This window comes from Calonectris borealis, chromosome 2, assembly GCF_964195595.1.
Source record: "Calonectris borealis chromosome 2, bCalBor7.hap1.2, whole genome shotgun sequence".
Lineage (NCBI taxonomy): Eukaryota > Metazoa > Chordata > Aves > Procellariiformes > Procellariidae > Calonectris > Calonectris borealis.
The window spans coordinates 69,237,694-69,249,426 of NC_134313.1; the positions used below are offsets into that span (position 1 = coordinate 69,237,694).

At 46.7% G+C, this 11,733-nt stretch overlaps 1 protein-coding gene across 1 annotated transcript in view; it reads right to left on the reverse strand.

The window, feature by feature from the left end:
- Positions 1 to 8,795, reverse strand: part of TMEFF1 (transmembrane protein with EGF like and two follistatin like domains 1) — a 122,749-nt gene extending 113,954 nt beyond the window's left edge. Inside the window, exon 1 of the mRNA XM_075142295.1 lies at positions 8,427 to 8,795. Coding sequence (XP_074998396.1) covers positions 8,427 to 8,610 — 184 coding nt within the window. The 5' untranslated portion in view covers positions 8,611 to 8,795. The remainder of the gene's footprint in view (positions 1 to 8,426) is intronic.
- Between the last annotated feature and the right edge of the window lie 2,938 nt (positions 8,796 to 11,733).

Genomic DNA, 11,733 nt, shown 5'->3' on the forward strand with positions numbered 1-11,733 from the left:
TCAAACAAGCCCTTCTCTACACACTTAGTAGCTCCACAAAATACAACTCCACTCTCTCACACTTTTTCTCTTTTTCTTCCTGTATTTCTCTGTATTTCTAAATTGTTAGAATCTCAAGATGATCTAAAAATAAACTACAGCACTTAGAGAGGACTATTTAGTTTATAGCACATTATTTAATTATAATTTTCTTATTATCTAAAGCTATTCTTGGGCTAGAATGATTTTTTAAAGAATAATTTATAAAGAACTTCCCTGGGCTTCAGCTCTATTGAATATTACAGACTGCTTAGAAAAAGACAGGCTTTCACCTCAAAAATGCCAACATGTCCTCTATCACCTCCACTTCCGTTCCACAGCCTCTATAGGGACTTACCAAGGAGGATAAGCAGTAGTCTAGAGACAGAAGAATAGATCCTTTTCCAATACCCCTGGTGCTCAGCGCTTTTTCTTCCCCAAAAGTTACAGCTACTGTTATTCTGGGCACTACTGCCACTACCCGCTTTGTGGACACTCGCCGAAGTCTGACCACAGGCTGGAAAAGTCACGAGCACTTTCAGTTGACGGATCAATGGTGGAACGTGATAATCTCTTTATAGGAAAAGGGTAAATCGAGCCTCCTGTCAATATCTGTGGGATTCTCCGCTTTCATACTTCTCTACTCAAAGACCTTGACCACAGCTTCTTTTTTTTCAAGTCCAAGTAAATATTAACTCTCCCCTTTATCCAGTCTACTGTCAACTCTAGAAGAAAACCAGCAGGCTGTAAGTACAAAATACTTATCCTTACATCAATAGCAAGAAAAGGGCCAGAATGCTCTTAATAAAGGCACTTCTTGTTCTCTATTTAACAGGAATTATCAGAGAGGTCTTGGTACAGAAAAAATGTTTTCTTGGCAATATTTTTCCACAATAAACATATCTCCTCTTTTCCCCTTTTCAAAAAATGATAAAGAAATTGGATTCAATCTAGTCCTTCAGTCAAGCCTCTATTGCTCCATCTCGCTACCGGCTCCCACTAGTGACAATGATGGAGTGACACCTGTTACGAGATGATTTTCTGCTATTCTGACACTTTCAATTCTACTTTAATTACCTTTTGGCTCTTTAACCAGCATAAGAATCTGTACTGCAAGGACATTTCATGTCTGGGTAATTACATTAAAGGGAAACAAATATGTTCATGTTACTGTCTGAGTTTTAATTTCTCTTTTTAATCATTGTTTTTACTTTTTACTTATAGTTGATTTATATTCATGCCTTACGATAGTTTCTCAAAGTGATATGTAACCTGACTGAGTCTAGATCATTTACTTCAGAAGTTCGATTGGCACAAACACATGTCACAGTTTATTTGGCTCGACTGTTATAATTAATTTACAGGAACATAAGTCATAGTATCTTAGATAAAATAACCGATTATTCTAGTCCCGAATACCATTTCAGATCAAGTTCGTCTATGCAAATGTAAAAAAGATGTGTATTTCTTAAAATAGTTAGGCTAATTTACCTGAACCTGTACGTCTCTTCCATCCCCTGCCTTTACATTCTTGCCAGTGTGGCTTCATACCTTTAGCACAAATTGTTTGGGCCTCATGTACCTTAGAATGATACACCAAAAAAACCCTCACCCACTTAATCTTCACAAAAACCACAAAGGGTATGTCTGTTCCAGCAGATAAGAACGGATAAAAGCCAGTCTTAAGGCCACATCTCATTCTGGTTCAGAGAGTCCCCACTGAGCCCAGGCACAAACCAAGGCTGAGCTGCAGAGGCTGGGAGTGCCTGAGGTTTATATCCTCCCAAATCCGTGTTCACATCTGCCATGTGGATTGGGCACAGGCAGGGCTAAGGGAGCTGCAGGGACAGTCTGGACCCATGCTTCAGACAACACACAAGCCTAGAGTGAGAAAGAGCGTACATAAAACTCATTTTGGCCAACCTACTCGTAAACTCAAGTCTTCACCTCACAGTGTAGATGTACCAGATTGAGTAGCTTTAGACTCCTCCTTATCCTCAGGAAAAAGGTGAAGTTTTCAGCTACAACAGCTCGCACATAATAGGTAACATGTCTTAAAGTAGTGACAGTTCATCCTGGTTTGAACCCTGAAACTGTAATTTGTCGATAACTACAGACATCATTTTTGAAAGCATGCCTTCTCCTCAGTGCTGACGTATCTTCGATGCTTTTGAGAAAGAGACCCTTGCAAAGGTGACTGAATAATCATATCCCTAGGAAACTGTTTCCTTAGGCATTTAGAGCTTGTGCCCCAAATGTTGTGTTTCTAACCCTACCACGGTCTTGTTCATTTAGGTTTTTAGCACTTTTTAAATTCTTAATGTCTCATTCTGCCACTGTCAAACCCTTTTGGAAGAAAGCAGAGTTAGCAAAGGCAAGGGCAACATTCGAGCAGAGACTTTGCCTCCGTTTCCTGCCGAGGCTAAGTATTCCAAGTACTCCCCTGCTTTGGTTTGGCCCCCGTGACCTCAGATTTTGCCATTCCCCACCATCCCCACAAGCTGTCAAGCACTGAACAAGACAGCACCACTGGTAGCCCACACACAAAATCCAGAAGATATGTTCTTAATTTCTAGTCCTTGATTACAGCAGGTACGAATATGTTACATGGACCACATCAAAGTGCTACCCAGACACGACTTGAGCAGATAATTTTTTTCTTGAAATATGCATGCTGTGTCTCTTCTGCTAGCACTGGTATCCAATGATAGCAAGCTTGGGGATCCCTGCTACAGGGTCTGGAGAACAGACTCGATGGCATCTAACAGAGTAATGGAAACAGAGAGTCCCTAATCGAATGGCCTCCAATGCACATGAAGGGTATGGGGGAACAACAACCTCAGCAGGAGATGCCGAGGAAAAAGACTTGCAAATTCTGAATGAGACCACGTTCATCGATGGTGGAAAGTAGACAGAAGGAAGGATGAGACAAAAAGAGGTATTATTTCTCTATGGTACCACATGCATCTCCGGTAACAGTCACAGTAGCCATACTTTAAATGCACTGCTCCCTCTTTGGGTGTGTGCAGTAATCAATAATTAGCATAATTTTTCTCTTCTGTTGTTATACTACACAGGCTTATGATCATGCTCCTGGACGTTCCTGCCTCATCTGCATTTAAACTGGATCTCCTGTTGCTCGTCTTGCTCACGTTCTGTGCCCTTCCCAACTCTTTTTCCTCTAAAACTCTGTTCACACAAGGGAAATGCTTGGAAAGCATATGATGTGGACAGTTCTTGCCACCCTTGTCCATCTTCTCTGAGTTGCTCCCACTGTCAGCTGTGTATCTTCTCTCATACTGCTTCCTTACTCCCTTCTGCTCGTGTGCCAGTCAACACCTTCCACTCCCATCCCTCTTCAGGATCTGCTCTTGTTGTCCAGCCTTCAGATGCTTTCACCCCACTGATGATGTCTATCCCTCCCTTCCCATTCTACCACATTTTAAAATATTAAAAGACATGAGTTTTGCTTGTGCTCGTTGTACTCCTGTTGGCTTATCACTTTCTCTGTTTCACCTCTCTCTTTTTTTTCTACTGTTTCAACATTCTCTGTCTAATTTACTCCATGAGTTATTTCGGGGCAGAAACCATTTCTCTAAAGCATATTGAAAGTTAAGATAATGTATATATGGTGAAGGATGGCTCCACTATAGTTTTCTCTGCTGTTCTGTCTAAAAATTTACTAGCTTTTTGACAGCTTCCATGCTCAATAAACAGCCCATCATACACTCAGCCATCACCAAGGATACTTTCCGTTGTCCCTCCATCCCCTTCCCTCTCCCTAATCGGTAATTTCCATCTACTTTTATCTACAAACTATTTCAGACATGTTATGACTGTGTAAAAGAAAAGCATTCATACTCCTCAGACAAGGAATACCGTGAAAGAGAAGGTGTCCTTAATTTTTCCTTGACCTCATTCAATCGTCAATAAGCTATCTTGAAACAATTTTATCTTTACTCCCTTCACTCAAAGAGAATTTAAGAAACCGGAGGCACCATATGGCCTATGAGACTCATAGGAGGTGTGTGGAATCATCCCAAACCAGCATATTTTATTACACGAAGGAGCAGCAAGCCGAAAGGCTTACCAACAGAAACATATCTCTGTTAATCAAAATCCCAGGTGCACAAATCCAAACCAACGCACTGAGCAATCTCTCCTGTTAAGTCTGTGTACCTCTCACCAAGGCCCTCAGCGTTCCATCAGTTATGATCAAATTGCAACCCCTGTGGCTGCCACACGTGCGAGCGGAGCGTATCTCACACTGGAGGTTCAACTGGACTGAAGCTGAAGCTGAAGATGCCCAGGCACAGCGTGTGTCTCTCGAGAGTACTGGCGATTAGGATCTCATGGATTAACTACATTTTGACCTTACCTTTACACTCGGGATGTTTAATAACACCATGTAGTTCACAGCCTTTATTAAGGACATGACTATCTTATAGCCTGAGCAGAGAAGCAAGCATCACACCACCCTACTCACGGATAGTCAGTGAGTACCAGAAATGTTACAGAAGATGACTGCAGGTCAGTGGTAGGAATAATATAACATCTCTAAAACATCAACTCTAAGATTCTTTTTTCCAGAAACACCGACTTGTATTTTACCCCACTCTGGGTAAAATGGGGCTATTTCAGTTTTCCTAGCTTAGCAAAGTATGGATTGACAGATGAACAAACACATAAAAGTCCACATCATCAATTAACTCCAGATATGTCTTAACTTTCTGTTTCCTGCTCTAATCACTTGATTATATAGAATCATAGTATCATAGAATCGTTTAGGTTGGAAAAGACCTTTAAGATCATCAAGTCCAACCATTAACCTAGCACTGCCAAGTCCACCACTAAACCATATCCCTAAGCACCACATCTACACACCTTTTAAATACTTCCAGGGATGGTGACTCAACCACATTCCCTGGGCATGCTTGACAACCCTTTCAGTGAAGATATTTTTCCTAATATCCAACCTAAACCTCCCTTGGCACAACTTGAGGTCATTTCCTTTCGTCCTATTGCTTCTGCTTGGGAGAAGAGACCAACACCCACCTCGCTACAACCTCCTTCCAGGTATTGTAGTATTGTAGAGAGCAAAAAGGTCTCCCCTCAGCCTCCTCTTCTCCAGACTAAACAACCCCAGTCCCCTCAGCCGCTCTTCATAAGGCCTGTACTCCAGACCCTTCACCAGCTTCGTTGCCCTTCTCTGGACACGCTCCAGCACCTCAATGTCTTTCTTGTAGTGAGGGGCCCAAAACTGAACACAGTATTCGAGGTGCGGCCTCACCAGTGCTGAGTACAGGGGCACGATCACCTCCCTGCTCCTGCTGGCCACACTATTTCTGATACAGGCCAGGATGCTGTTGGCCTTCTTGGCCACCTGGGCACACTGCCGGCTCATGTTCAGCCGGCTGTCAACCAGCACCCCCAGGTCCTTTTCCTCTGGGCAGCTTTCCAGCCACTCTTCCCCAAGCCTGTAGCGTTGCATGGGGTTGTTGTGACCCAAGTGCAGGACCCGGCACTTGGCCTTGTTGAACCTCATACAGTTGGCCTCGGCCCATCGATCCAGCCTGTCCAGGTCCCTCTGCAGAGCCTTCCTACCCTCCAGCAGATCAACACTCCCGCCCAGCTTGGTGTCGTCTGCAAACTTACTGAGGGAGCACTCGATCCCCTCATCCAGATCATTGATAAAGATATTGAACAGGACCGGCCCCAGTACTGAGCCCTGGGGAACACCGCTCGTGACCGGCCGCCAACTGGATTTAACTCCCTTCACCTCAACTCTCTGGGCTCAGCTGTCCAGCCAGTTTTTTACCCAGCGAAGAGTGCACCTGTCTAAGCCGTGAGCAGCCACTTTCTCCAGGAGAATGCTGGGAAATGGTGTCAAAGGCTTTACTGAAGTCCAGACCACATCCACAGCCTTTCCCTCATGTTCTTCCCTTGGCCAGGGATGATGCAATTGTATCATAACTTAACAAAAGACTGAACCAGAATGCCATGTGCTGAAGGGGCAGAATCAAGGCTGAAAAAGCTATCTTAATTTTCATGTTGTCTGCCTGTGTCCTCCACCTTGCAATGTTCTTTTGCTACAGCAAACTCTTTTTTAAGCAGTATATTCTGGAGGAATAAAGGAGAGGAGGTCAGCTTTTCCTAAAAAATTAAGAAAAAATAAAAGTAGCTACATAATCTAGTGATGATAAAATGTTACAAGCTCAGGAACCATCCCAAAAAGTGTAAGAAACTGTTCCAGGGCAGCAGGTCAACCTGATGCAAATATTAAAATGACAAAATAACAGAGGAGAGAAGTATTTTGCTTCTCCGAGTATGGAAAGTAATTTAGAGAGTCCAAATGTTTAAAGAAAAAGTAGTAATAGTGTTCTTAAGTTTAACTTTCAGTGTAAATAGCAATGTACATGGTAGCAGTCCACTGAGAAAGATGCTAATGCCAACAACCGGCCTCATGTGTAAGTATAGGAAACTCATCTTTCGCAGGGAGTAGCTTATCCAGTAAAAGTTAATGAAGCTACGCAGAGGTAAGTAGGGGGAAAATCTGTCCCAGATATTAGGTGTTGATATTAGTTAAACACTGTGGTTTTGCATGAAACAGTTAACACATAGCAGAACCTGACTACTGCATTTTTAAATGAAATTTTCCTTCCATATTTTTGTAGTTACACTAAAAACAGCACCTGCCGTACGTACATATATAGCACATATATTTGCTTCTGCGTATTTTTAGTAGAACCGAATCATGCTGAATGTCTTTGATATAGCATATGGTTTTCTAATTCCAGGTTGGAAAGCCCTTTTTCTGTGATGGTTTCTAAATAACGGATCCGTGCGTTCCACATTATCTTAGAAACTTCCTCATATATTTAATCAGCCTTTCATATTTAATCTCACTGATTTATGCACATGCCGTGGTCTAATGACCCACATGTCTCTGATGGGTAAACCGCTAACGCCAGTGACACATTAACCTATTAACCTCTCTCTAAAAATAACCATGATATTCATACGCATAGAATGAAAAAGTCAGGTAGCAGTAAGACAGTAGCATTGTGGTATCATACGCTCACACAGTACATGTCCAAAGCAGCTAAAATGAAGAACAAATAAACATATCAAGAGTCAATAGCAGTTAGATTTATTATATTGCAAAATCATTTTGCCACAGTTTGCTGGTCTGCAAATTTGACAGCCTGCTTTAGCAGCATTATCCGTATTATAAAATGTAATTGGGAGGAAGATCCCTATCCCATTCACTCATTTCTTGAAAGCTGTTACACAGTTTGGGGACCCTATCCTGGGAGATATTGAGAGCTCCTTCCAACATGGAAATTGCCTTCCAAATCCCGCTGAAGACAATGGGAGCGGGGGGGCTCGGAGCACAGGGCAAGAAACGTTCATCACCTTGGAGAAGGCACTTTGTGCGGCTCTCACTGGCGATCCTTCCGTGGAATAAACCTATCGTTTTAAAAAGCGGTGGGAGGCATACACAGCAATTTTTCGGAGAAAAAAATAAATTACCTTTTCTAAATATTAGTTTTAGAAGAAAAGCAAGTCTTTCTAACAAATTGCAAACTTTATATTGTACGTATTTACTTTGTCCTACTTTAAAAACACCATATCCCTCAGGATTTAAGAAAACGTGCCGCTGTTATGCCAAAACAATTCATCTACATTGAAACTGTACTACACCAGCATATACTTCTGCATAGGATGGGCAGACATAATAAAGCATTCTCCTGTCATGCAACCAAAGCAGGAAAAATCCCTAAACAGCTCATTCTGCGCACATCACGGAGTATTTTGCTGGCTACATCTCCAGAGCGAATCTACACAGCAACCGGCAGAAGGACGGATGGAGAGGCTACCCCGGCTCTGGGGTCTGGGCTGCACGCTCGAACAGGGAGAGACCGAAGAAACAGCCCGTGTGAGCGCCCTAAGGGGCTGCGCTCACGGCTGCCTCCCGCCTCTTCCCCTTCTGTCTGCGGCAGGACGGGGACGGGAGCGGCGGGGAGGACGGGGCGGGCGGCGGGCAGCCCCCGGGGCGGCCGGCGCGCACCTGCCGGCACCGCGGCGGGAGGGCGGAGGGGAGCAACAAAAGACGGCGGCAAACTCCCTCTTTTCGGCGGGGAGCCGCCGGAGAGGGGAGGACCCCCGCCCCGCCGCCCCCGGAGAGGGGGCTCTCCCTGCCGGCCGGGGCGCCGGCCCGCCGCGCCCGGGGCCGGGGCCGGGGCCGGTGGGGGCGCCGCTCCTTTGTTTTCCGCCGCCCGCAGCGCCGCGCCGCGCCGGGCCGGGAGGAGCAGGGGGGCCACGCTCAGCCCCCCACGTGCACGCGTGGGCTGCCCGCAGGGGTGGGCGCGGGGCGGGGGTGGGCGCGGGAGGCGGCGGGGCATTACCTGAGCAGTTGATGCCTTTCCCCTTGCCGCCGCCCTGGCACTCGGAGCCGGGCAGAGGGTGGGAGGCGCGGCCGGCGGGCAGCGCGGAGAGGGCGAGCACCAGGAGGGCCGAGGTGTAGCACAGCGCCAGGGGGGGTCCCGCTCGCAGGAGCGGCCGAGCGGCGGCCGGGCTCTCTCCCAGCATGGCGAGGGGCGGCCGAGGAGCAGCGCCGGCGGCAGCGGGATGGCGGCGGCAGGCCCGCAGCGTCAACCGGAGCCCGCGGCGCCGCCCGGGCGGGACCGTCCTTTCTCCGTCGCGCCGGAGCACGCCTTCAGCATCCCCGCCGCGGCGGCCGCAGAGACCCGCCGCCGCCGCCGCCGCCGCCACCCGGCCGCGGGCAGGGCAGGGCAGGGCCGGCCCCGGCGGTGCGGCGGCCGCCTCCGCGCCTGCCTGGCCGCCGGCGGGGCCGCCTCGCCCCGGCCGCGCTCCTTTGTGAGCGGCGCCCGGCAGCGCCGCCGCTCCGCCTGCAACAAAGGGAGCGGAGCCGAGGCGGCTGCTGCTGCCGCCGCCGCCGCCGCGGAGGGGGAGGAGGAGGAGGAGAAGGAGGAGGAGGAGGAGGAGGGAGAGAAGGGGGAGGAAGCGCACGTGATGGCAGCCCCCTCCCCCGGGACTGGTGAGGGGCTTCTCCCCGCCAGCGGCGGTGGCGGCAGCGCCCGCCCCCGCGGGGAGCGGTTGGGGGGGGAACCCCGGCGCGGCGGGGGGTCGGGCCGGGCCGGTCCGGTGGTGGGTACCGGCGGAAGGCGTGCGGGGATAGTCCTGATGGGTGAATGAAAGCAGAGCGGGTCCCGAGGGAGGAGGGCCACTGGCACATCGTTTGTCATCCCACGAGATGGTTTAATATTATTTATTATATATGAGCTGGCGTGAGTGGGGATGGGGAAGAAAGCAAAGAGACCATCTCTGCTACTGATTAATTGTAAGGGTTGTGTTTAATTTTTACTGAACGGAAGCCCAGCACGTATGGCGCGCCAAGTAAATAAATACGCTTATGGTGAAGGGAGTGACTTTTGTAACACAGTGCTTTTGTGATCTAGGGTTTTTCCAGTCCCTTACATGAAGACACTTCCAAGGGTCAGAAGCACTGCACGGGTATAGGGTGCCAGGCACGTATCTTGAGTGCAGACCCTCAGCATCTTGCTGTGCGGCTGAAAGCTTTGTGTAAATTGACAGCACTGTTGTCATTTTTACATAGGGAAAACACAGGACAATGCCATACATTCAAGAAGAATTTTTCCTGTCTCAGTTGTCACTTACCTTTCGTGCAGGTTTTTTAATCCACTGGACAAACCGTTTGTTTTTCAGGAACAAGAACTGCCCATTTCCTTGGTCTCTCTGCTGCTGCAGCTTGCTGTAAGGTATAGCGCTTGTGTGAGGAGACCTGGCTTGCTCTAAGGTATAGCGCTTGTGTGAGGAGACCTTCGAGTAGTTCGTTAGCTGGAGCAGTCAAGAATAAGGTCATAAATCCAGCAGTAAGCTTTGGGTAGGCACAGTGGTCAGGCACGTAAAGTCAGATTGTTGTCTTTCTGAATACGGCGATGAAGAGATAAGTCCTGTTATTACTAAGACTGAGAGAGCAATTTCCTTTTGGCATATGGGCTTCAACACTGACTGCCTCTGCCAAGTAAACGTTCTTCTGTAATTATTTGCTCCTTTTGCTAGCAGTGATGCTAGATGTCAGAAGAACTCTGCTCCTCGGTAAGGTGAGGTACGTTAACTCGCATGGAGCCTGTAACTGGTGTAACTGGGCTGCTGAGGTACTTTGGCCAGCATGTTTAAAGCTTGCTAGATCTGCATACTGCAATCTGGTCTGCTAAGCAGGTAAACCTTTTGGATCTTTAGGCCGTGGGACCGGCACAGATCTCGTGTTTTGAAGGTAGTACTTCACTGCTGTAGGAGCAAATACTCCATATAACCCTCTCCATAAACACGACGAGATCCATCTTACACTAAATATGCTATTTTCCTGCACTTCTTGGTGGAGGGCTGGACCAGAACTGCCCTCATCTCTATGTTAGAAAGCTCCTTCTAACACCCAGCCTGAATGCATTCAAGACCAGTTCATACCCACTTGTCCTTGTGCCGTAGAGTATTTCAGTTAGGCGTTTCTCTTTCCCTTGTATTTAAATGTGTAATATATTTATAAGCAGTAGTCATAGCCGTTCTCAACTTGCCTAGCCTATCAGTAAGTTTTGTTACTCTCCTCCTATAACACATCTGTAACTCAGATTTTTCTGCACTAGATACAATTTGAATTCAGCTTTCTTCAGCATAGCTGACACGCAATGTGTAACAGTTTTTCACAAAGTATTGCCAGTCTTTGCAATGGAGGTAGTCTCTCCTGATTTCTTCCGAAATGACCTTTTTCTCATACAGCCAATTTGCTTTTTATATGACCAAATCTCACTGATGGTTCGAGGTCATGCTGTGAGTGACTAATACAGGCAACTCCTTCTATTTTTCTGTCATTTAGAGTCCATAATAAAAATGCTTTTTATAAATGTCTAAGTGCATGACCGTATCTTTTCCGTTATTGAATTTAATCTCATTTCTGTTATTCCGGTCCTCAAGATTATGTAGTCATCTCTGTAGGATATTCTGAACCTCCTTTCTATCAACAGTACTGCCCATTTTTTTGTGTCCAGAGAACTCCCACTTTCATGCTAATGAAAATATATGCAAATAGAAACTATTGGTCCCAGAACAAACGTTAAACAGTAACAGTAACTTCTCCCAGTTTAAACATTCCCCTTCCAGGGCAGTGTGTTGTCAGCTGCGGTGAGTTCCCAACTGAATCTGCAGCTTTGTTTCAGTTCCCCATCTCTTTCAGCTTAACTAGGAAATCCCTATGCGTCATCGTATGAAAGCTTTTAACAAGTCCAGATAGACTGTAAATAAAGCTCATGGGGTTTGCCTTTGGGGTTTTTGTTGTTATTTTTTAACTCCTGGGATGGATGACATGCCATTTTTTAGCTAGGAAAGCCACGTCTGAGTTGTGCTGTCTGCCTGGATGCATCTGTAGCTAGTCTGAAGTGAGTGATACAGTCATGCTTGATTGGCAAATTCACACTATGCCAGCTGGGTATTCATTCTTATCCTCTTCTCTGATACATGTATTAAAAAAAAACCCTAAGCACTTTCCTGCCAGCTAAAGAAGCAAAGGAACTCTGAAAGAATTTGGACAAGCTGCTTCTGCAACACAAATTGTTACAGGCAGAGGGAATGCCACACCAACGAAATGACAGATCTGGTATGTCAGATCATGCTAAA